Source organism: Corylus avellana, chromosome ca8 (assembly GCF_901000735.1).
Source record: "Corylus avellana chromosome ca8, CavTom2PMs-1.0".
NCBI classification, from domain to species: Eukaryota; Viridiplantae; Streptophyta; class Magnoliopsida; order Fagales; family Betulaceae; genus Corylus; species Corylus avellana.
The window spans coordinates 23,979,174-24,005,317 of record NC_081548.1 but is presented as its reverse complement, the minus strand read 5'-3'; the positions used below and the strand labels follow the sequence as shown (position 1 = coordinate 24,005,317).

The window sequence follows — 26,144 nt, the reverse complement described above, 5'->3', positions numbered from 1 at the left end:
CTACTTTATGTCTTGTTAGCTTTCTATTTAAATGCACGATCAATCAATAAAAGTATGCAAATTTTAATCTTCAAACCTTGTGTTTGTTATGAAACCCATGAATCTCTAATTTCTTACCGCTAGTTGTTTCAATTAGCAAATATAGGGAATAATAAGAAGCAGGATCTTGCTTCCTTCCCCGTTTCTATCCGAGTTACTAGATCTGTTATGCATTCACGTAACAATCTCCTTTGATAAACACTAAAAATAATCATCGATCTTATAATTAACAACAATAATTGTCAACTTTTGAGGAGATATTATTATATTTGGGTGAGGTGGGTTATCCAGTAGTTATATATATATAATTGGGATTATTAATTAAGCTAACAAAAGTGGAATTTTTGGCTTTTTAGTCTGGAGGTCCCACTTGGGAAGTGCCAAAAGGGAGAAAAGATGGAAGAATCTCAAAGGCAACTGAGACCAGACAATTGCCAGCTCCCACCTTTAACATCTCTCAACTACAGCAAAGCTTCTCCCAGAGAGGCCTCTCCTTGGAAGATCTTGTAGCTCTCTCTGGTATATATGGAAAACTATCTCATCAAAATACTTCAAAATAAGTAATAATTTATCATAATAATTTATCTAACTGCCACATGAGTTTGCAAATAATTGAAAAAACTTCATAAAGTACCCATAAAGTAACACACAATTTAAAAAGATTTCAAATTTTAAAACTTCACAATTTCACTTATCGAACTTTTAATTTGATGAAATTCACTCCATTCGTCACTTGTTAGACGTTAAAAGTGATAAAATGATCTTTATAGCTCCTGACATTTTTATAAAATTTCAAATTTACCATTCAATTTTTTTTTTTTTCAAATTTATAGTCCTGACATTTTTTCTTTCAAAAATAAAAATAAAAATTGAAGGATAATTTGGTCTTTTTAATAGTTTCTGTTAGGGTTTAACATAAAAAATTAAGAGAATAGGTGCATCAAATTGAAAGCTCAATAGATGAAATTGAGAGTTTTTCAAATTTGAAAAAGTTTCTTCAAAACGTGTGGTAGCTCAAAAATCCTTTGTGAAGTTTTCCTAAATAATTATAGCATTTATTTGTTTATTTATTAACATATGACCATCCATCTAATCTTATTGTTGCATATAATTACAGGGGGCCACACGCTTGGCTTCACTCATTGCTCATCTTTTCAGAACAGAATCCACAGCTTCAGCCCCACACTCGACGTGGACCCGTCGCTACAGCCATCCTTTGCAAACAGCCTACGAAGCGTATGTCCGGCGCACAACAAGGTGAAAAGTGCGGGCACCACTCTGGACTCTACCACGACAACATTTGACAACGCATACTTCAAGCTGCTTCTGCAAGGGAAGAGCATATTTTCTTCGGACCAAGCTCTCCTCACTAACCCAACAACAAAAGCATTGGTCTATAAGTTTGCCAGCTCCCAGAAAAAATTTGAAAACGCTTTTGTGAAGTCCATTATCAAGATGAGTAGCATCACCGGTGGGCAAGAGATTAGGCTCGACTGCAAAGCAGTTCGATGATTGATCAGAATCATTTCCATTTCATGGTCCATATTAGATTTCACTGTTTAAAATCGTCTCGTCCATTTTTTTTTTTTTTTTTTTGAGTGATCCGGTGGAATATATGTAATGTGTATTATGTGCCTACTCGCAAGGTTGTGTTGTTTTTGAGACCGTTGAAGTGAACGGTGGTATAGGACTAAAATTATCCATGTATAAGCATGCATGATTAATTAATGAACATGTATTTGATATTCATTTGTTTAATTTGTTTGATTAAGTGCAAATTTTTGTCTGCCCATGTTGCATGTCTCCCTTACTAAGATGATGGAGCAAGTTTTAAACAAGAGAGTCCAATAAAAAAGGACTTCTCGATCCATAGACTCCAAAAATGATAGGGATAGAGTATTATTGTGTTTGTGTCAACTTCAATCGATATCAAACCAACTGGTATTACTCTGTCTATGCATCATATAATTGAATGGAAAATAACAAAGTCATTGCAATTGGAAAAAGAATCTCATATTCATCGTAGAAAGAGAGAATTTCATCTCGTTGTAGCTTAAACAGAAGTCTCTCTATTTTACACCGAATACATGTTGTCACTTTATTTTAAAAAAATTAAATAACGGGAAAACCTATACGCTATTAAATATATAAAATCTTCTATGAATATATGAAATAGGCCTCCATTTCAATATCTTATTCCAAGTCAGTGAAGCTGGGCCTGCCTTGCCATTTGAAAGGCAGAACGAGGTTGTTAAATGCAAGCCCAACTAAGAGTCCAAGTCCAAAAGCCCAGCTTACCCGGCCCAAACCCAGTTAATCGTAGGCGCAGCGTCGGAGAAACATTCGGGTCGGTGATGTGTCGGGCCGAGAGGTTCCATAGATTTTGCCTTACCTAACTAAGCTCGACAGCACAGCGGTCAGCAGCGCTGTCTAGTCGATTCTGTTCAAAGTTCTATAATCCCAGTTAGATTTCGATGACGGAGCATAGCTTCGACCAAACAGAAAAGCGAGACACCTTGTTGCAAAACACTCCAACCGAACATCATCAACAACAACAAAAAGAAGACGAGGAGTTACGTGGGCTTCTGGTGCCTGATGTCCGCAATCTTCCTCTGACTCCTCCCACTGCCGTTGAATCCAACTTCGTCTCCTATTTCGCCCCAGGTTATTCTCTCCTCTCACAAACTATTGCAAAACAAGAATTAAAAAAATAAAATAACGGGTTGAATTGTATTCAGGTAAAATTCAATTACATGACATTATTTTGTTCAAGTTTGCAGATTTAATGAAGCCAGGACACGACCAGTACGTTTACCGACACGCGAATGGGTACATTCTGGACTTCCCAGATCTTCTTTTGTGTGTTTAGTTGTTAAATTTGAGAAATTTCATTGTGTTGATGGTTGGTTTTGTTTATTGAAAAAAAAAAAAACAGACTTTGTGTGATTGGCTTGGCTCCGGCGCACGTAGCATTTAAGGATCAAGGTGGTATCACGGCCGTCGATTTCAACGTTGGGAAGTCTGATCGCAGTGTCATTAAGGTCACCGGGAAGCGCAAGAAGGTATTGATGTGTCATGTGTGTGTGTATAGACGTATGTATAATGTATTTGAAAAATTACATTACTGTTGTAGCTGTGATTATCATTTGAGAATTGGGTTGGGTTTCAAGGCTTTAACAATAGGAAAGGAGGAAGTTTCAATTTTTTTTGTTCTCTCTTTCGAAGCATCAAATTCATAAACCAATTAATTGTGTGCTTTCCAATGAGTGGTAGTTAATTTCAAAATATTATTGAAATTTCAGAATACTCTGTGTGGCAGATACTAGAAAAGTTCTGCTGTGCAAAATTTCAATATCAAGAAGACAAAGTTATGTTTGAGTTTCCCATGTTTGTGCAGAAGTAAAAGGAGTCATAAAATTAGGGCACCTTTTGATGTAGCACGACATGCTGTATTGTGTATTGTTTTTGGTGCAGCACACCAAGTCACCACTGTTTTATGTTAGGACAGACATTAATTCTTGAAATCCAGATGTGCTTTCATTGTCTAGCTATTCAAGAAGAGGCTATAAGATAGCTTGTAGTATCTAGTGCTACCACTATAACTTGAGCTGGCATCTGGTTACTTGTGAGTTCAGAGCGTATCCAACCCATCTTTATGAGCAATTTGACACCAATCGGCCATCCTGCTTCTGTTTAAATATTAAGTGGGTAGAAATTAGGAAGCATAGCTACTTAGTAGCAATCTGCAATTTTGCTGAGTTTACTCTATTTACCTGGGATCTTCCTTAGTTACCAAATGGGTCAATCTGATATTGTCAATATCTGGTGGATTGGTGAGTCTGGTATGGTGGCCCCTTTTGTGTATCACTTTTCAGTACCATCAAATGCATCTGATTAAGTCATTTGTGATAGACTTCTTCGATTATACTTTTTGAGGTTGAAACTGTTGTGCTCTTTGATGTGTGGCTTCAAATATGTATGAAATACTTTTTCCAGGTGCACTTTCTTTTTCTTCTTTGCAAGCTATATTAATTCATGTCCGTTATTGAAGTTGGAGATGTTCTCGTGCAGAATGCGCAACACTTCGAGCCCAACACAGCTTTGTGTAAAGTTTGCACCAATGATGCTTCTTATATTGTGAGGTTGAAATCTTCTTCTTTAACTCCCCTTTCCTTTTTGGTGTTTCATTTGCATTTGCTTCTTAGTTCTTTGCATGTGAAATTAAAAGGTGTAGTGGCTTGACAGATGTTGTGTGAAAGGCTCTTTATTGGAAGTCAATGACAGGTTAATCGAGCAGCCAGGATTGCTTAATTCATTGGTGAGAATAGTTAATACCCTTTTATATGAGTTATCATATTATACTATGCAAAGATCACCATAACTCAATTGTTCATATAGTGTAATTAGTATAATATCTCTATGTTTTTAATTGTTGGGGTACTCCAAGTCCTCCTCTAGTTTTGTAATAATTTTTCATATTACATTGGCTTTCTCACAGAATGATTTACAATTTTTTTAAAGATCACCATAACTCAATTGTTCATATAGTGTAATTAGTATAATATCTCTATGTTTTTAATTGTTGGGGTACTCCAAGTCCTCCTCTAGTTTTGTAATAATTTTTCATATTACATTGGCTTTCTCACAGAATGATTTACAATTTTTTTAAAAAAAAATTGGAGCATTATGCTACTGTCTGATTCCTGCTTTACATTGTAAATACAAGAAACAGTAGCCAGATGTGTAATACACCATTTAGCTGTTTGTATAATTGGTATTTCATATCTATAACTATTAGATTCCATTACTTTTTATATTTTTGTTTATGTCATGTTGGAATATATGCTAGCCGCTTTAATTTAAGTACAAATCACACATAACCTGATGAGATAGATCCTATTAATATTGCATGGGGAAAAAAAAAAAGATGTATCCAGTACTAGCTAGGCGTTTGCTTCAGCATTTTGCTTCCCAGAAAACAAAGACTATGCAGTTCTGCATTTTCCCAGTAATAACTAAGAAAATCGTGCGGAGAAGGTGCAGCCCAAGTATTGATACCATATATATGGATTATGGAATTTAAGAACGTAAAATTCAGTAGAATATCAAAAGGAAGGTGGGAGCATAGTGAAAATTAAAAGTTAAGGCTGGAGAAAAGGGTCTTTTATATTCTATTATATTCTAGATATCCAAGTTTTCTTTTTTGGTAAGTAATTGGCTCCAAAGGGAGTGGGAATGGGAGATTCGAATTAGTGACTCTTGCTTCATGATATGTGATTCTCAGTCGATTGAGTTACCTCTTAGAGTTGATATCTAAGTTAATAGCAGTTTGCGCGTGCATGAACTTTATCATTGATGCTTCCAAAAACATGAGGTTGGTTTTCTATGAAGGTAATCTAACCATATGCTAATCCAACAAAGTAGAATGTACCGTTATTAGGTTCAGCTGTGTATAATTATCTAGGAGACTACAAGACAAAGGATTCAAAATGTCCTAGTGTATATATTGGAAATCAGTTGATTTTGACATGTAAGGAATAAAAAGTTTACCAGTTGGATGAAAAGTGGTGGCCATGTATGATTGGTGATTGTTGCACTGTTCAACAACAGGCAGTGGTGATGATGATTTTTTGTTTTATTATGAGAAATAAATACTATGAAGGAGAGCCTCATGTTTTCCGAGCTTCATATATCTCTTTCCACTTTGACTTCCATCATTTGAGGACATCCTCTGTCAACATGGCATCAATTGCCTTTATTTTTAGTTATTGTCACTGCATGTACGAAAGCATATATTGCTAGTTGATAATTCAAGTGCATTTGCCTTTCTTTTTCTTTTTTACCCCCCAGGCTGATAGAGAAGGATACATTGCCATTATCATGCCAAAACCAGCAGATTGGCTCAAAATCAAGGGATCTTTTCTGGGCCTTGAAGAGTACAGGAAACTGAGAGAATGTTAGATCATTGGAATGTGCTGTTACAATAATGAGCCTTGAGGGGGGAAAAGGAACCGAGTCTGAGAGAAGTGTTGCACCCCATGGAAGTGCTTGGTTTGGCGTTCCCCCTCATCATTTCATTTGATGGCCCATGGTGACGAGGCTGATGATATTAATGCTGCTGACATTTAAATCATAATTGGGGAAGCTTTAATTTTCCTCTTGTTCCTCTGTATTCTTTTTAATTATTTTGTCACGAAATAATTATATCATTCTACTCTGAACTCCTTTTGCCGAGGTCTTTGGTCTAGCTGAGGATCAGTAATATTTGTCTTATTGTCTTGGCTCTTTTATATTTTATGGTCAAGATTTTGTTTTGTTGGTTCTAATGTGAATATGATGTCAATAATTAGCAATAATCTTCTGATTTTTTAGGGCTTACAGATTAAAGAAATATGTCTTTTGCATTGGAACCAAATCCCCACCATGTGGGCGGGATGGCCAAAACTTTTTCAAACAGATAAGTCTATAAAAGCCCTCTTATATTTGTTGTCTGAATTGTTAGCAATCGAAGCAGCAAAATTGTTCCATCAATCCCTTTCTATAACCATAGTATATTTAACTGGGATTATGAAATTGCTTGCTCGGTAGGCAAATATGGATCCCAACAATAGAAAACTACTAATCGAATTTTATATACCGACATGTTGTGTAAAGTCATCTTTTGGCATCATAAATTACAAAAGAATGGCTTACAAAAAAAAAAAAATTACAAACAAAACAAAAGAAAGGCTTAAATATATATATTGTTGACATATCAGTCGAAATTAAATAATCTTCGTTGCTGATTGACGAAATCTATTCCACAAGATTGTGAAGAATTTCATCTCAGATTTCAGTACTCTTATGGATCCACATCATAAAATGAAGATCTGTCTTGTGTGCTACCAATTATCTCTTGAAAAACAAGCCTCCTGGATCTGTTGATTGTGAGAAAGCACAAGTAGATATGTTCTTCAAGCTCTTCTACTTGTTCCAGAAAGCTTGACTCATGGGCATGAAGTTCCCTCACAACCTCCTTCAGTATTTCACGTTTTCTATTCTTAACACACACAGCAGCTGCAGCTTGGTGGTGCTCTACCTCGTCATGCAGCCTCCTAATCATCCGGCTCATCGTATCAAAATCATTGATTAGAATATAAACCCCTCTGGCGGCAACATCAATCTGCTCCCCATGTTTTTCAAGCAATCTTGTCTTATGCCCTCCTCCACAGTACCTCACCACCTTCATCTTCTTCGCAGATACGCCGCCTAAGGAGCAAGCAATTAGTGCTGGCGCTGCTAGAATCCCCACCGCGCTATGGAATGCTAAGATTAGCAGCAGAATCAGAAGAGCACTATTTGAAAGAACAAGACTAACCCCCCCAACCCTCTTCCAAATTCTCTGAGATCTTGCCTTCTTTTTAATCTTTCTATGTTTTGATGTTAGGTTACGGAACAACACCATGTAGTTATCATGGATGTCACGAAACTTTGCAGGGCAGATGTTTGATAATGGGTTTTTCAACACTGCATATGCAGAGAGCTCTCTGAAAATAGCCCTGCATTGGTCATCACTGAAATCTGCAACGCTTCCGCGGCTTAGCTTGATAACCCTTTTGATTCTCTGAAAATTAGCGCGTGTTTGGTGGATGCTTTGAAGGATTGATTCACACATTTTAGACGCTTCTAAGCTGGCTTGGAAAAAGTCGATTAGAAGGGAATGAAGATTCATGCCTTCTATCATGTCCTCCAGGGTTTCTTGCCGTGGTTCAAGTACATACTCGGAGAGATGCTCATAGAGATCAGGAAGATAAGATGATGAAGAGCGTCTTCCTCCCAGCTTGCCATGAACTTTTTCCCACATTTCCATGTAAGACTGTGTTCTGAAAGCTTCCACGTATTCTTCATTCACGCTCGACTTGCTTGACTTGCTTGACAAGCTACTGCCACTTTCCTTCCGTGATCTGCCTGATCAGACCATAAAACAAATTAAATTAAGCCTGCAATCACTTTTCCAGTTATATATTGTCATATATTTACACATAACTTCAAAATCGTTGAAATCCATGAAGGAATTCGATAGAAAGATTTGAAATAACATTTTTTTTAAAAAAATTAAGGCAAATTAAAGAAAGGGAGATGTGATCAGAACTAACCTGCAGCACTTGTGAAGCAAGATTTCAACTTGAACCAATCAATCTTCCTCACAAGAGACATGTCGAAAGAAACTTGAAGATCAAAAAGTGCGATCGAGTTGGATCCTATCTTGGAATACGAGTTGGAAGATGCGGGTTACGTATCTTTGGGTTTATGTACATATATAGGGAGCTAGCGTATATATATGGCGTGGGGTGAAGCTAAGAAGAGAAGAAGTTGGCAATCACAGCACCGCCCTAATTGGTAATGGCTTTTGTTCCACGTTAGTCTCCGTCACACGGTGTCTTCTCTACGTGTAAAATGCTTTCAAACCAGGCTGATAAGATCAAAAATGCTAGGGTTTCCCCAAAAAAATGAATTTCTCAAATTTGGTTTCTAAGTGATTTGTCATCATTCCATAATCTCTAGGGATGAAAAAGAGATAGTGACACATCATTTCATATATATATTTTAAGTATGTGTTTTACATATCAAACAACCAAATTTTGAGGATGAAGACTTAAATGGTAGAGCGCCTGGAACCCACTTTGCTTAGTTAGGAGTTCGAGCACTAGTTTACTTTCACTTTGTGCCAACATTTGCTTAAACAAGATAAGATATTGATTGCACAATTTTGTGTTCAGATTGATCAATTTGGTGTAATTATAAATTAGAAGTGTCAATTCGTCTTCGTGTGTCGTGTTGAAATATACATAAAAAAACTATATAGCTCATTTAATTAAACATGTCAGACACATTAAGCTTAACCCGTTAATTTCGTGTTAGGTTCGTGAGTGATGTAAAAAATTGGCTCCTCGATCTAAATGTTATTTGTCGGGTTTAATTAGATAGTGTTGAGACATGATTATAAGACTACATAGCTTAACTTGAACTTAATATATTTAATTAAATGTGTCAGACCCATCAATCTTAAATTATTAATTTGGTACTAAATTTAGAAATCGTGTAAAAAATATAAGGAGGTTATCTATTACACTGTGCCATGAGCACAGACTCCTCAAGTATACCTTCCTAAGGTGGCCGGGACTCATGAGTCATGCGCTCTCAGATGAAGCTGTACGTTTCAATAATTGCACCCAATCGGCCAATCCCATCCCTATGCTTCAATGTTGCGGATTTTGCCGTCATTTTTAAATTAAGAAAAAGAAGAAAGTGATTGTTGGTAATACAGGTCAGATAATGATTGACAACTGTACACGTTTTGCTGAAAAAACCCAATAAGCATTCACCACATCAGACCGGGGAATGCTGACGTGCACAGAAGCTAGTTTGAATCACATAACAGGCAATACCTGTCAATCAGCACAGAATTTTACAATTTTCATTGACTGACGTACCAAAACCAGCTAGATGTGTGAGATTAACATTAACATTATTTTTAATTCTATGTTACATTAAAATAAAAGAAAAATCTTTCAAAAGATTAATGTTACATTAACATAAGCATTCGAGTTCTGCAAATATGGCTTCATTGGTCAAGAAAATGCAAAAGACTTGTTATCGTCAGCTTGTCGACGTACACTAAATAAGTCGTTCCAAGTGCGAAAGCAACAGAAAAAAGATAAGCATGAGTTTCCACCTCGATCAGTCAACAAAGATCTAGAAGATATTAAAATCCTAGAGATATTTATTATTGGGATTGTGGATTGTGAGGTGAATGCATGGCAAATTCCAAAAATATCGTAAAATTAGGAGGGGATATTTTGTATGGCTTTCTTGGTTTAGCATATAACAGTATAACACGATTGCTTTCGGGGCCAAGTTAGCTATGGAAATCTTAATTAAGATACCCTTGCTTTCACTCCTTCATCTCTTGAAGGCCGACACGTACAATTTAATTAGCCTGAGGCTAGGGTTTAGCCACGTCGTCGGAGGGTATTCCATTCGTGGCTGATAGTGTTTTTTTCTATAATTGGCGAGGTTCTTGGAGTGCACTTTTCAAAGGGCTGGGAACAATTTTTTATTATTTTTTTTCTAAGCAAAAACAGTGAAGCAGGAGAGGGAAAGTACATCAAGGAAAACAAAAAACAAAATATGGGTGGGATAGCCCCCAACAAAGGCTTAAATACAATCAATTTAGTGCAAAAGAATGGCTAAGTTCAGAGAATTCTTGGTTCACCGGCCAAGAGAAGGGTCGCTATAAGCCGCGGTCTATAAGGGCAGTCTAAAGACGAAACTACTTGCAACAAGAAGTAAACTTGAGAACAAAGGTAAGGGAAATAGTACCGAAAGTAAATGGATTGAAGCTGTTGGAGCAGAACACCACTACGATGTCCGACGAATAAGGGAAATAGTACCAACTATGGAGATTAAGACGAGAGCCTAGGGAGCAATTAGAGAGACAGAGATCAGATGTGGGAGCCAAATCAGAAGGGTGGTGTGGACAAATATTTGCAAACAAATGAAAGTAATTAATGGAATTTTTTTGTGGACAAATAACAAGAATCAAATACAAGAACCTTGTAATTTTTTATATTTTGCAGTTTTTTTTTTTTTTTTTTCTTCTGAAAACCTAATTGAATATTTCAAACAAACTCTTTGCAGAAGTTCATAATAAAGTAAAGAGTTGGAAGTAGAGAAAGAGAGGAAAAGAAATTACGTGGTTTGGCCAAATGCCTACATCCACATGTGAAAGTCTTAGCTATAGAGAGAATACATCTTTTCTTAATTATTTTGATGTGTACAAAGTTATATGTATAGAGATTTGCAAGTAATTTGAATAATTTCAAATATAAACAAATTCCTTAAATTATGGTAAACAAATCACATTTATCATTAAAAAAAAAATTCTATCCTTATCTCTCTTTGAGTCAAAAGAAATGTTAGCATTAATATAATTAATTTAGCATTCTTACCATGAGAGAGTTTAGAAAAGAAAAAGAAAAGAAGCACTTTTTTTATTTTTTACATATCTGCAAAAACGGAGGAAAACAAGAGAGTGAGATTCGAACTAATAATTTCTGCTTTATGAAACATGATCTCCAGTTGATTGAGCTACCTCACTGCTCCTTCAATCATGAAAACCAAGTCCAATTGGTTATACTTTAGTGATGCTTGCAAGTTGCAAGTTTGCACGGTTGCACCAACTGGTCAAAAAATACAACGATAAATGATGAGAGAAATTGAGAACCCTATAGTTCAACGTAGGAAGCCTTGTTTGCCAGGTCAACAATAATACAAGAGATGCCTTCCTCTCCAACGACGTCGAAGCAATAGCCACGGGCCCGGGCCGTGTAAGCATTTTTGCTAGGGTGAACCCACCTACGGCCCTTTCATAATGTTCATGTTTTGTCTCCTATTTTACTTCTCAGTGCCACAGTCACATGTGGGCTCAGGGCAGCAAGTTGGACGAGTCGGCTCTATATTGGCCCATTTATAAGTCGGACAGAAATGGGCTTTTAAATTGTAAGATGTACATATAAGAAACACATAATTTTTTAATAAAATCTTTAGTGAAAGGATCTCATTTTTTTATTTTATTTTTCTAGGCTAGCAATCTGGATAGCTTCTACGCTAGCAGTGTCTACAGGTTTTGGCTCCTTTGATCTTGAAGGAGATGCTCTCCTGGTCTTGCTGGCTATAAACTCCCCTCTTGTTTTTGCTTTTTGAAATTTTGCTAGTATTGTTTCAGATATTAACTTAGAATTATCCTATTTTCAAAAATTAAAATTGGAATGATTTGAAAGTGTCACGATGTATTAATTATCGGGCATATGCTTTAACTAAATAGGCTACTTTTCATCATGTGTTTGGAAGCATTCCCATAAGATCTCTCATTTTCTCTTCTATTCGAATCAAAAGTAAGAAAGATCCTCCATTGTTCCTTTTTCCCAATTGCTTAAAAAAAAAAAAAAAAAAAACAAAAAACAAAACCGCAGCTAATTGAGGTGGATTTTTTCCACTATCCAGAAAAAAAAGATCGAGTAGAGGAAACATGTATGCTGGATAGAATGTTGTCAGAGAATCTGGTGGTAGTCATTGATCGCTGGCTAGGTTGTGAGAAATGGACTAGAGAATCTCCATCACACCATTCAAAAAAATAAAATAAAATAAATTTCATATTGGTCTTTGGATTCATTATTTGAATGATTAACCCACTAACCAAATAACCATTTAGTTAGAACTTTCGGGTAAAAACTAATATATTAATCCCATGACATGCATGTAATTTCTATCAAATCAGCGCCTACTATTGGGTTAAGAAGGGAATCATAATCCTTTCCATAAACCGGAACTATTTAAATACCATTGATGTTTTTTAGACTTTTAGTTGTTGGGAAAGCCCTCCACGTACCATCGGTGTTCTAAGGCCGGAGGCACTCTCACTTGTGAAGAAAGACAACATTTCCAACGCCCGACTAGATGGACTGGTCGGCCATGAGAATGGGTTGGGGGCTACTAATATGAATAGTAAATAGATCAAAGAGTGCTACATATTCTAAATTTGCCTTTTAAAAGTTGGTTCTCAAATGATATGTCACCATCTTATGAAATTTATTATTTTGAGAAATATGTCACAAACTCATGAGATGGTGACACATCTTCTGAGAACCAACTTTTGAAAAACAAATTTGAGATGTGTAACATTTTTCTAGAAAATAAGTCTAGAGCTCAAAGCCTAAAGGCTCACTCTCGTAAAAACTCATAAGAGTCAGTAGAGAGTCTCAAATAAAAGACTCAATTCTCCTCATAACTCAGGTTCTTCTCTCTAGGAAAAATTATCTCCTTGAAACAAAATTATTAACTTCATTGTTGGAAGCTCTCCAGTTGGCCTTTGGTCGGCACCACTATGATAGTTTTCTTCTTGTGTTTGTAAGGTTACGCGCAATCCGATCCAGATGTGCAAATTAAATTTGGTATCATATAGATATATTAGGGAAAACTTCACATATCACCCAAGATTTTTTATCACTTTTGTAATCATACCCTTAAATTTTAAAAAGTCAATTTAGTTATATATCTTTCAATTTTTTTTTTTTTTTCAACCATTCGTTAGGATTTTTCATTAAATCCTAATGGATGGGTGTCAAAATTTTCAAAATACTACTATTTTTTTAGGAAAAAAATTGTAAGGATTTCTGTATCGGTCAAGATTTAACAAAATTTGCAAAAATAACAGAAATTTTCTCCAAACCAGTCAGGATGAAATATCCTCAAATCCATTTAAAATAGTGCCAAATGTCCATATATAAACATTTAAAAAGTATTATTTTAAATGGGTTGTAGGATATTTTCTTCAGAATGGTTTGAATGAAATTTATGTCATTGCAAAAATACATACCCTCAATCTTTTTCTCTTTTTTTTTTTTTTTTAAATAAAACATGAATATTTAAAAATTTTGGACAAGATTTAACGTAAAATCCTAATTGATAGTTGAAATTGAAAAAAAAATAAAAAATTATACACTAAATTAATATATATTTTTTAAAAAAGTTTAAAAGTTATGATTATAAAAATAATAAAAGATCAATGACCGTAAGTGAAAATTTTCATATATATATTATATTAGATGCTCAAATCCAATATTTGAGGACAGGACACGTACAGCACGAGTCCCACAACCAAGACAGTAACCATCAATCATCATTAGTGTGTGCGGCAGTACGAGGATGATTACAATTTTTTATTTATTTATACATTAGTACGAGGATGACTATTCCCACGGTCACGACAAAAGCAAAAGAAAAAGAAAAAAAAAAAACACACACACACACATGCATCTCTGTAAACATAGATATGTACGAGAGGAACAAACGGAGAAGTGAGGAGAAATCTTGGCCGGGGCTAGTTGGTGGGGTTCGCGGTAGAGGATCCCAAAGCTTTGATGGTCATGGCTCTCAGAACATGCTGATGATATAGCGCCGCAGCAAGCGCTCCCATAAAAGGTCCCAACCAGAAAATCCACTGTTTATCATGATTCATGCACCATCACCACCACCACCTCCGTCAACAACAAATCAAAAGTGATCAATTAATTAACGCAGGCAGCTAATTAATTAAAACTGACCTGATCACCCCAAACTTTGCCGCTGTTGTAGATTACAGCCGGCCCAAAACTCCTAGCTGGGTTTATTCCTGTGCCTGTGATGGGGATGGTAGCCAAGTGCACCAAAAACACCGCAAACCCAATTGACAAGGGAGCCAAAACCTACCATTTTAACACACAAATAATTTTAAGTTAGTTATTTAGTACAAGGTTGTCGTCATGAAATTCCAAGAACTCTTGGAAACTAAAGCTACTACTTAATTAATTACTGGGATGTGGGAATCGCGTGCGTTTCGCTTAGGGTCGGTGGCAGAGAAGACTGTGTAGACAAGCACAAAAGTCCCAATAATCTCAGCTCCTAAAGCTGTTCCCTTGGAGTAGGTAGGAGCCACGGTGTTAGCACCTCCTCCATGAACAACGTAGAAATCCTTCATGATGGCCTTCACCACCCATACTCCACATATTGCTCCCAAGCACTGAGCCACCAAGTAACAAATCGCTCTTATCAACGAAACCTTTCGTGCCAGGAGTAATCCGAACGTCACGGCTGGATTAATATGCCCACCTGTACGTACGTATATCAAGAAGAATAATTTAAAATATATATATATAGAAGAATAATTTATGAGGGGAAACTTTAACCTGATATTCCTGCAGTGTTATTAACGAGGATGAAAATCATGCCCCCAAAGGCCCAGGCGACGCCAAGAAGCCCAACTGTCTCGCATGGATCGGTTTGCTTCTTGTAACCGATAACGGTGGAAACGGTTATGTAGAGAAAGAGAAGGGTGGCAATGAACTCGGCAATAACTGCTCTGTAGAAGGACCAGACAATAATCTCTTTTATGTCAAAAAGTGGTGCCGGTGGTGGGTCCACGTAGTCTCTCGTGGCTCTCGCCGGCTGAGAGGCTTGAACTCCTTCTTCAGTCACTTCCTTGGACATGTTTTTATAAAATATTATTAAAAATTGTCAAGTTTAGAGCATGCAGTAGATTAGCGGCTCTTAATATATTATATACTGTTGTTCTTCGCTGATGAAGACATATAAATAGAATGAGAAGTTGATGAGATCAGAGTGTTAATTAGTGGAAGATTGAATTAATGTGTGCGTAATTATGGAAAAAATGTGATGTTGGCAGGGCATCTTTTCTAGTCCCGGTTCTGGCTAGAGATTATTGGCAAGCCGAAGTGTCACTCGTACCCTTTGTCTCATTTTTCAAATGAGACAGCATCATCTTTTGTATTTTTATTTGATAAAAATTTACTCTAATTATAATCAAAAGATAATGATGCTAGTTTTTACTTTAGGCCGAGCAAGTTTTAAGTATTTACATGCACATAACATTGAAAATATCTATTTTTACTATTTCATTCTTTTTTATTAGCCCAATGTGAACGCTCAACCCACTGTTTTGTTCATGCATCTGTTTAATCGTTGAAGCAGCTAAAAATCTTCAAGAAATAATGTTCAATTTTAGTGCTTAAAACTGTATAGTCTGTATGTGTCCTTATATATATAAACAGGCACTACGTACGGTGATTGAGATTATGCTGATCGATCGAACAACCACATTCTCTGTTTGAGTGTTATTCTCTAAATATAACTTTCATATCTTTTTTTTTTTTTTTTTTTTTTTTTCAATGTATTGTTCCTACAATAATTATATAGACCTGAAATTGATCTACAATTTTTTTAGAACTTGTTGACACGTGTCACTATAAGGATGAAAAGGTGTTAATTTTTTTTTAATGTTTGACATTACTCTAATCACGTGCTGACATATGTCATCAAATTGTAAATTAGTTGTAAATCTAGCTTTACTCTTTATTCTTTACTGCTGAAGACACTTAGAACTTGCTAAGAGAGTGTGAGTGGAAGATGAATTTATGCGTGCAAAATATACAGAGAGAGAGAGAGAAGAGGGGGCCTTAATAAAAGTTGAGGCCTAAGGCAAAAAGTTTAATTTTAAAATATTCATATAATAATTTTTTATATTAAATATCTAAAAATTAATTTAAAAAATCATTCTTCTAACTATTTTAGATGTAAAAATTTACTAATCAAATTTTTATTTCAATTTTTGATAATATACTGCTCTCAATTAATAGATAATATGATTAATCTTTTTTATTTTTGTTGTAAGATAAACGATTGTAAGTCAAAAAAGAAAAAAAAAAATTATGATATTTTTGTTTTCTTGCTAATCTTATAAGAGATTTCAACATATTTTGGTAATTTATGGGAGAATTTGGGAGAAACATTGGCAATGAGATGGTAGTTTAAAGAAGTATGAATATCTCTCCAAAAAAAAAAAAACATTTATAAAAATATTAAATATATAATTTTTTTTATTTTTTTTTAAAAAAAAGAAAGTTTGGAATTTCTGAAGTTGTGAGGTTTGCATACTTGCTAAATGTTTCGCTTTCTTCGAACACCGTCCTCCATTAATATTCACCAGTCTCCGGCCGAAGAGCATATATCCGCCGCGTTTATAGGAGTCTTGTTTTCCGGGACAGACGTACGACCTTGAAACTCGTAACAGTGCCTCCTCCTTCAACCAGAGAAACAAAGACGTCAATGGTAGGAAAACTAGTATCACCTGCACGTAATTTGGTAACTGGGTTAAGCTTACATACTATCTCATATGATCATATCGTAGCCGCCATCTTCTCTAAATAATAGCAATTATATGACAGCAAGGCGACCAAGTTGGAAGATCAAATTACTAATTTTCCATCTATCCCACTGCCCCTATTCCACAGCCGTACTAGAACTTTTAGTTTGGTGGACAAAATAAAAATAAAAATAAAAAAATTAGAGACCACCTTAGGCCCTAGCCCCCAAGGGCTAAGGTGGTTCCGCCCCTGCCTATTTCCTTGACAGTATTTCAGGAATTAAGCTTGGGCGATCATTTCCCGTTCTAGTTTTTATTAATTTTTTTAAAAAAAGTTAAATTTTAATAGGGTTAAATACAATTCAACCCATGTGGTTTGCATCAAAATCAAATAGTCACGATGGTACTTGTGGTAAGCCAATAAACTCATTTGGTATCTTTGTCAAGATTCCGTTAACGAAACGCCACATCACCCTTATACATGGGTCCCACGTGGCGTGATACATGGGTTTTTGGGTGTCATGTAATAGTTTATTTTTTTATAAAAAAAAAATTTCCAAAAAATACTAAAAACTAAAAAAAAATTTTTAAAAAAAAGAAGAAGAAAATATGCTAGGGTGGTCGAACCACCCCCGGCCACCTCCTATGGGGTGGCTCGGCCACCCCTAGGCCAGGCGTCTAAGGGTGGCCAAACTGCCCCCAAGGCCAAGGGGGTGGCTCGCCACCCTGTTGGGCCAAACCCTTAGGCCCTAGGGGTGCTTCAGCCACCCAAGCATAAATTTTTTGTTCTTTTTTCTTTATTTTTTTAGTTTTTAGTTTTTTTTTTGGATTAAAAAAAATTACGTGGCACCCAAAAACTTAGGTACCACGCCACGTGGCGCCTACATGTAAGGGTGATGTGGCGTTCCGTTAAAAAACTTAACGGAATCTTGATAGAGGTATCAAATAGGTTTATTGGCTTACCATAGGTACCATTTGCGATATTTTTGAAAACCCAAATGATTATTTGATTTTGGTACAAATCACGTGGAATAGTATTTAACCCTTTTTAATATTATAAATATTTATAATTTTCATATATTTATATACTTATATATTTAGATTTTTTTTTAGCCAATATGTGTCATAATTAAACTGACTGATAATGAATAATGATGTGTCATTTGACCGTTTCTGCCAACAAATTAGACAAAAGTAAGTACAAGCACCTAATATCTATTAATTATTTTTGTATATCACGAAAAACTTTCATGCCAATTAAGCATTTTTATATTTTTATTTGATAAGAATTTATTTTTAAAATCTAAAGATCATAAGAATCGCGGAAATCTCTCGCCGATCGACCCTGCTTTTTTTCATAGCGATTCTTATTCATTAGGCAGGTAGCAATTTATAAGTAGCAACGGGTAATTAAGGTCCTCTACTTACCGTTAGAGTGCATTTAACATCAACAAAAAAATGTGATTTGAAAACCTAAAAGATTTGCATTTTTAAATCCCATGTAATATGGTGGTTTTTTTCTTCTTTTTTTAAATGCACAATTTTAAAAACTAAATTGTTATTTTTAAAGGTTAAAAATGACGTTAAATAGCAAATTCAAACCAACCCTTAATGAAGAAGAGAAGGTGTTGGGCCGTTGGCAAAGACAAGGCTCAACTCCGTGCTGAGAAGAAGGAAAGGAGATAGGTTAAACCCTTCCCCTTTTGCTTGTAATTGCTCAGAAGAAGAAAAAATGATAGAATATTCCAGCCTACATTCCACTAGCAGCTATGAAAGCATTAAAGGCCGGCGCCCATTAGTGGGCAGACCAATCTCTTCTTGAGGAGTAACGTTACTCCACAAGATAATTGCGTGTGCGTTATTAACGCCCTAGCTATATGATGAATTTAAGCACTGTGCTGAGTGCTGTGCAATCCACTCGAGAGATCGAATAAAATGACTCCAATCTGCTCTCTCTTTCTTTATGGTTTTCGTGAGTACGTGAATTATTTAGACTCTGAATCTTTTGGGTATTGCTTAACTAGCCGTTGAGAGAAGAAATGCTCGATACTCAAGAGCCAAGCCACGTCTCTCAAGTCTCACCAAACAAACATCACAGCCCTGCCGCAGCAGGTGGCTCTCCAAGCATCTCATTTCTTTGGTTGTTTTTAAACCCGCCAATTTGACAACTCTTTTCTTGACTTTCAGGTTGAGAAGACATTGGATCGAGTCAATTATTTCACCCTTTTTTTAAGAAAAAATGTTTATATGGAGTTTTGTATTGATTTTATTGTGGTATTAATTTGTAAGGGTCCCCCACACCTTCCTCTTGTATCTTTTTAGCTTTAATAAATTTTATCTGATTCATTTATTCGTAGCGCTAGCTATTTACTCGATGGCTAAAAAAAAAAAAGTAGAATATATATATAATTTGATTTGTTTGTATAAAAAAAAATAGAAAGAAAAAAAAAGAAAGAGTAAATTAATTGTGACACGCTCACTTAAAAGATCTTTTGTAGCAATGATTTATTAAGAAAAATAAATAAACTTAACATAAAAGCAGGAAAAAAAAAATGACTTGTTCTCGATGACTACCATTATATCCATAGCCGTATTACTATTGCTAATTTGCTATTTATAATTAATCGAAAGGAGCATATTTGCCTATTTATATAACACATCCTATGGTGGGGGGCATAAATTGAAAGGGCAGCATAAGTCAGAGATTGACAAAGAATACAGATTCATCGGATGCCTCTGATGTGACACCATATAATATACAGAGAATTATATATATCTTACACGCACAAGTCCAATATATATCTGAGAACAGGACACCGCACGAGAGATTGTCGCCCCACAACCAACATCGAAACCAGCGATCAAACAATATATATTATGTACGAGGATGACTATAGTCTAGACTATACACACGAGAAAGAAAGAAAGAAAAAATCACAAACACCCTGTACACATGACATAGATATGTACGGACGAGAGGAAGCAACTGAGAAGTGAGGAGAAATATTGGCCTAGCTAGTTGGTGGGGTTGGTGGTGAACGATCCCAAAGCTTTGATGGCCGTGGCTCTCAGAATATGCTGATGAAATAGTGTTGCAGCGAGCGCTCCCACAAAAGGTCCCACCCAGAAAATCCACTGTTTATCACCATCCATCACCACCACCACCTCAGTCAACAACAAATCAAAAGTCTCATGAATTAATTGATGCAGCTAAAAACTGACCTGATCATCCCAAACTTTGTCGCTGTTGTAGATTACAGCTGCCCCAAAACTCCGAGCTGGGTTTATTCCTGTGCCTGTGATTGGGATGGTGGCCAAGTGCACCAAAAATACCGCAAACCCAATTGGCAAGGGAGCCAAAACCTATCAATTTTACACACAACTATGTTAATTTTTACTAAAACTGACAATTTTTTACTTATAAAATTCAAAGTACTTACTGGGACGTGGGAGTCACGTGCGTTTCGCTTAGGATCCGTGGCAGAGAAGACTGTATAGACGAGCACGAAAGTCCCAATAATCTCAGCTCCTAAAGCGGTGCCCTTGGAGTAGGTAGGAGCCACGGTGTTAGCAGTACCACCTCCAAAATCATCGTAGAAGTCCTTCATGATGCCCTTCACCAACCCTACTCCACATATTGCTCCCAAGCACTGAGCCACCATGTAACTAATCGCCCTTATCAACGATACCCTTCGTACCAGGAATAATCCGAACGTCACCGCTGGATTAATATGCCCACCTGTACTTTTTTCCATAATAATATTATGATCATAATATATAAAAGAAAATAAAATTATAAATAGAGAAGAAGAATAAAATTATAACCTGATATTCCTGCAGTGCTATAAACGAGGATGAAAATCATGCCCCCAAAGGCCCAAGCGACTCCCAGAAGCCCAACTGTCTCGCATGGATGATCAGTTTGCTTATTGTAACCGATAACGGTGGCAACGGTTATGTAGAGAAAGAGAAGGGTCGCTATGAACTCGGCGATAACTGCTCTGTAAAAGGACCAGACAGTAAGCTCTTCCACGTCAAAAAGCGGTGCAGGCGGTGGGTCCACGTAGTCTCTCGCCGGCTGAGAAGCTTCTCCTTCTTCAGTCACTTCCTTGGACATGTTTTTAATGTTGTTCTCTTCTCTTTGTTCTTCGCTTGCTGCTGAGGGCTGTGAGAAGTTCATGAAAGATCAGTGTGAATTTATGTGTGCGTACGTAAATCGTAATAGAGAGAGAGAGAGAGAGAGAGCATATGCTATAGAATAATGGAACAAATTATATGATGCTGGCAGGGAATCTTTTCTAGTCCCGCTGGTTCTATGCTAGAGATTATTGGCAAGCTCAAGTGTCACTCTCGCATACCCTCTGTTTCAATTATCAACAGAAGACGAAAGCATCTTTGTTACTTTTATTTTACTAGAAATTTACTTGAAAAATCAAACGATAGTGATGGTTAACCCACCATTTTGTTAAGGCATCTGTCTAATCCTGAAATTAATCAAGCAGGTAAAAATATTCAACAATGTCTTGGGAATTGAAAAAATATTGTTCAATTTTAGTGCTTGCAAGTTTACAACTCTGTCCTCGTACAGGTACTACAGTGAGTGAGACGATTCTGCTGATGGACCAATTAACCACATTCTGTTTTTTTTTTTAATTATTATTATTATATAAATTAAATGATGAAATTTATCATTTCTTTATTATTATTATTATTATTATTATATAAATTAAACCTATGACCGGTTTACAACTTTTTTACAATTTGTTCACTCGTGTGAGCTTATGATTGGAGGATGTTAATTTTTTTTTTTTTTTTTGTTAATTTAGGAAGTTTGGATTTCTCTTTCTTGCATGGACTTTCTCATAATTCATTCTTTGTTATTGTTGGAGATCGCTGGAATCCATCATCGGAGTTTGCTAGGCTAATGAAAACTGCTACCGGGCCTCGCTAGAATCCTACACTGTAGGCCGAAGCTTGTAGAAATCGACCACCAGCCGCCATAGCTGGTGTTCGCCATAAGTTGTTGGCCATTTTTAGTCGCCATCGACTGTTGCCAGTCATTATTCGTTGTGGTTGATATTTTATACAGGCTATAAGTTGAAAATATTTTCCATCTAGAATCTTTCATATTTCCTCTTAAGATAATATTACTAAGAAAATTATTGTGACTGTACGTATCTATTCAATAAGCTAATATTTATCCATACAAAGTAGAGATGTGGCAAGCAAAGATTGCTAAATGAAAGAAGCAAAAGATAATCCTAATTCTAATCGGCATATTATCTTCTCAACAATTATCTCTTCATTAATATTATTAATTCCCAAAATTTGGTTTGCCTTTATCTTCATCATTGGTACGATGATAGGGACGTAGAATATAGTGGCCGGCAGTGCGGCCACTTTCAAAGTCTACTGATTATGATATACATATATTTATACTATTCCTAAAGGTAATCTGTTCTTTAAAAGAGAAAAATTACACCTCCCTTGAGGTTTTATGAAATTACACTTACATACTAATCTCCATTAAATTGAAAAATATTACATACCGAATACCCTTTTTTTTTCTTTCTTTTTTTTAATGAGGGAACTTCCACAAGGTAGGACCCTTTGGATTTACCCCTCCAAAGTAAACCTCGGTTCCCGTGCACTACATCCCCAAAAATTTTCCTACACGAGAACATGATATTTCATTGGTTATTTATCAGAAGGGTGTGGCCCCAAGAAGCAATTTGCACTTAGTGAGTTTCAAATTGCAAACTTCTACGGTTGCTCAAGGACTTACGGATATCAATAAGCGCCACTAAGCCAACCTCTTGGGATTTACATACCGAATATCTTGATCATCAAGTTACTAAAGTCATTTAAATAAACCAAAGAATTTGCTGGTAACATAAAAATATTAAATAGAATATCAATTAAAATGTGTAAAACGCAATTTTTACTTATGAAAGTACCAAATGTAGAAGAATAATGCTAGACTTACCTCCAACTACCATGCAGGGTACATGGTTGTGACCATCAGAGTGGACATCAAGGATGGTGTGATACTGTGATCACTCCCCAAAAGTTTAGTTGGGGACCTTGGGGCGGTCCATCATCTCCAAATTAAGGGTAGTTAAACACCCATGTGATAGACTAACAATAATTTTTTGGGGCCGACGTGGCAATATATATCATGTCTCCAAAAAAAAAAGAAAAAAAAAAAGGGTGATATTTGGTTACGTAGACCCATTGTATGGGCAGCATTCTCACGCTTAGTGATTTGCTTATAATTTGCTGTAGTAACGCGAACGTAGTAGACCCATACCATTTATTTTATTTCTTTTTCTAATTAGTAGGCCCATACTTATTTCGCATAAAATAGACTTAAAGGCGCACAAGAAAGAAGTGCAAACCACGCGAATAACTGTTAAGCTAGCCCTAGAGTTTATGATAAGGTATAGCGCGCGTGGATTCTTTAGAATAGGATGTTTTCATTTCAAATGGCATTGAAAATATTTATTTAGCGTAAAATAAATAATAATATTGTCTTAACGTTAAAATTAAATAACAATATTTACAATATTATTCATTTTTTTACACCTAAATGGATTCTACGGTCGGGTAGTGTACATAGGTCTTGGGGCGTTTAATGCGTTCAAAATTTATAAAAATTTTGGAGATATAAATTTTTATGTACAAATTTTTTTGAAGGTTTCTATCTTCAAAAATGCTAGACATACTCTTAAGTCCTTCTTGTTTAATATGGTAGTAAAAATAATCATTAGATGAAAGATTTACTTTTATTTCTTATTTAATCCAATGAAATTATCGTCATCACCTCAAGAAATGAACACTTGAGAGTATGTGTAACATGATGAAACATGTACTTTCATTTGTTATTTAATCCAACAATAATTTTCATTGCCAGCTGATTAAGGAGTACTGAACATTTGAAAGTATGTATAGCACTCTTCTTCAGCTCTTCTATCTTTAGAGCAAGTGGTTACGATTATGTTCCTATATATTTGTATATTCAATTCATTTATTTCGACCCGGTACCATTAAGCAATAAAGATATATATACAGGGATGAGCATTGAATATAGATTTTTTCAAGTGAAAGTCTACCAAAAGGTGCGTAATTTTGAATATACAAATATTAGTAATGTTATTTGGTAGATTACTAGTTGACTGATACATAATTGAAATGACGTGACATTAAAAATTAACCTTTAAATCAATCATAGCTTGTAAAAAATAAAATAAAAAATTCAATGAATTCATATGACAATCTACTGATAAAACATGACAATCTTGAAGGTTTGTCGACCTATGAGAATCGGGTATAAAAGGAAACAAAAGCCTCATATCCATCCTAAATGTTTCCTTATTTGTCTATATCAGAATCTGATTCTAATATAAACAAACCAGATGGTGATCTATGTTCTCTGATTTTATTTTCTATTCTAATAAGCATCCTATTCAATTATAAATAAGATATGCAATATGTACATCTTTGGTTCATATCTCATAATTTTTTTTTTTTAAAAAAAAAAATCAATGAATTCGTAGGATCCATGCATGAGTCGTAAAAAAATAAGAAGCATTTTTCATTATATATAAATAAGCTTGATTGACTTTGTGATTACATAGAGATATACCGTTTTCAAATCTTCTCATTGCGTCTATATCCTCTCCAAGTATCTTATAGGGCTTTTGGCTACAGCGGCTAGCAATGGTGGGTTTACCGTTGAGTTAATCCGACGAGACTCTCCCAAATCTCCATTCCCAGATCACTTGGATGCATTTTCTCCTCGTCGAATGAAAGAAGTCCATCCAAATGCCGCCCAATCGGAAGTAAGAAGATATATACCTGAGTCAGCATCTCCTGAAGCTCTCCATGGGAACACCACCGATGGACATCTATGCCATTGCCCATACAGGGAGTGACCTTATTTGGACACAATGTGTACCTTGTGATGGCTGCTACAAACAGATTTATCCCCTATTCGATCCGTCAAAGTCGTCAACATACACCGACATTTCTTGTCAATCCGAACAATGTCATCTTCTAACCAGCAAAACATGTTCTCCTGAAAATCTTTGCAAGTACATATGTTTTCATGTATGCAGACAATTCCTTAGCCCGAGGTGTTTTGGCCAGAGAAACTTTCGCCATGACTTCCACCTCAGGGGAAAAAGTTTCCGTAGACATTGTTTTTGGGTGCTGTCACAATGATACGCGGGGACTTTCAATAGCCACGAGACGGGAATCATTGGGTTAGGAGGAGGGATTTTATCCTTTGTTTCTCAAATAGCTTCCACCTTTGGCAGCAAAAGTTTCTCCCATTGCTTTTCGCCATTTGGAACTGGTCCGAGCATTCCAAGCAAGATGAGTTTTGGCAATGGCAGTGAAGTTTTGGGTGATGGTGTGGTTTCAGTTTCAACACCTTTGATATCCAAAAACGACAGCCCTTTGTATTTTGTCACACTAAGAGGAATTTGTTGGAGAAAAATATTTGCCCTACAACATTTCTGGTACGGTTTCTGTGGGAAACGTGTTTCTCGATTCAGGAACTCCGGAAATGTATCTGCCACAAGATTTTCACGACCGCTTAGTGGCAGAAGTGAAGCAGCAGATTCTGTCGGATTCCATTGCTGTATATCTTCCCAGGCTTTGCTATATAAATGCAAATAATCTCAACGTACCAATTTTGACTGTCCATTTTGAGGGTGCAGATGTGTTGCTAATGCCCATACACACCTTTGAAGCTGAAAATGGGATTACCTGCTTTGAAGTGTATCCTTCTAACAACAATATTGGTGATGGATTTGGGTTATATGGAAACTATGCTCAATCGAATTTCTTGATCGGATATGATATGGAAAAAATGACGGTCTCTTTCAAGCCGACCGACTGCACCAATTAAATACAAAGGTTTGTCAGTTTCTCGTTGAAGATGTCGGATCATTATGAAGTGAAAAGTATTTGTTTTCTTCCAAAAGTTATTAAAAAAAAAAAAAAAAAAAAAAAAAATCATTCACTTTAGAAAATGCATGAAATATAGTAATGCTAGAAATTACACTACCCATGATTAATTAGCATGCGAGTGTTTTTTGGGTTTAAATTCTGTACGCAAGTTTGGTTTTGGGTTTTGTTTGGCCTGGAGACGTTGTTACTCGATTGATGTGGCAATTAATTAAGGTTGTGGACATGGCGTTGATATCATGCGTATTACATGTTAAATGTGAGACATGTGGCAAACAAAAAATAATTAATTTTGACAAGAAAACAAAAAATAATAAAGGGCGTACGTAATAGAACTTAAAATATATATAGGATTTGAATTGACTAAGGAAACGAATTCTAGTTTAATAACAAA

The 26,144-nt window shown here is 35.8% G+C and overlaps 6 protein-coding genes across 6 annotated transcripts in view; 3 read left to right on the top strand and 3 right to left on the bottom strand.

The window, feature by feature from the left end:
* LOC132190142 (peroxidase 64-like) overlaps positions 1 to 1,744 on the top strand; it is a 2,623-nt gene extending 879 nt beyond the window's left edge. The window contains exons 3-4 of the mRNA XM_059605041.1: positions 396 to 558; positions 1,157 to 1,744. Coding sequence (XP_059461024.1) covers positions 396 to 558; positions 1,157 to 1,551 — 558 coding nt within the window. The 3' untranslated portion in view covers positions 1,552 to 1,744. The remainder of the gene's footprint in view (positions 1 to 395; positions 559 to 1,156) is intronic.
* A 632-nt stretch (positions 1,745 to 2,376) lies between these two features.
* LOC132189667 (uncharacterized) lies at positions 2,377 to 6,371 on the top strand. Its single transcript, XM_059604428.1, has 6 exons — positions 2,377 to 2,703; positions 2,820 to 2,868; positions 2,975 to 3,101; positions 4,111 to 4,181; positions 4,285 to 4,357; positions 5,890 to 6,371. Exons 1-6 carry the CDS (start codon positions 2,514 to 2,516, stop codon positions 5,998 to 6,000), a joined length of 621 nt encoding a protein of 206 aa, XP_059460411.1. The 5' UTR covers positions 2,377 to 2,513; the 3' UTR covers positions 6,001 to 6,371.
* Positions 6,372 to 6,739: 368 nt separating this feature from the next.
* On the bottom strand, positions 6,740 to 8,406 carry LOC132190363 (UPF0496 protein At1g20180-like). Its single transcript, XM_059605334.1, has 2 exons — positions 8,175 to 8,406; positions 6,740 to 7,986 (listed from the first exon to the last, which is right to left on the bottom strand). Exons 1-2 carry the CDS (start codon positions 8,233 to 8,235, stop codon positions 6,881 to 6,883), a joined length of 1,167 nt encoding a protein of 388 aa, XP_059461317.1. The 5' UTR covers positions 8,236 to 8,406; the 3' UTR covers positions 6,740 to 6,880.
* A 5,554-nt stretch (positions 8,407 to 13,960) lies between these two features.
* Positions 13,961 to 15,105, bottom strand: LOC132189443 (aquaporin PIP2-7-like). Its single transcript, XM_059604182.1, has 4 exons — positions 14,805 to 15,105; positions 14,432 to 14,727; positions 14,184 to 14,324; positions 13,961 to 14,080 (listed from the first exon to the last, which is right to left on the bottom strand). The coding sequence occupies exons 1-4, from the start codon at positions 15,103 to 15,105 to the stop codon at positions 13,961 to 13,963; spliced, it is 858 nt and encodes a 285-aa protein (XP_059460165.1).
* Positions 15,106 to 19,695: 4,590 nt separating this feature from the next.
* On the bottom strand, positions 19,696 to 20,936 carry LOC132189355 (aquaporin PIP2-7-like). Its single transcript, XM_059604065.1, has 4 exons — positions 20,603 to 20,936; positions 20,218 to 20,516; positions 20,000 to 20,140; positions 19,696 to 19,912 (listed from the first exon to the last, which is right to left on the bottom strand). Exons 1-4 carry the CDS (start codon positions 20,892 to 20,894, stop codon positions 19,793 to 19,795), a joined length of 852 nt encoding a protein of 283 aa, XP_059460048.1. The 5' UTR covers positions 20,895 to 20,936; the 3' UTR covers positions 19,696 to 19,792.
* A 4,410-nt stretch (positions 20,937 to 25,346) lies between these two features.
* On the top strand, positions 25,347 to 25,691 carry LOC132191061 (aspartic proteinase CDR1-like). Its single transcript, XM_059606081.1, has one exon. The coding sequence runs from the start codon at positions 25,347 to 25,349 to the stop codon at positions 25,689 to 25,691; it is 345 nt and encodes a 114-aa protein (XP_059462064.1).
* Positions 25,692 to 26,144: the final 453 nt, after the last annotated feature.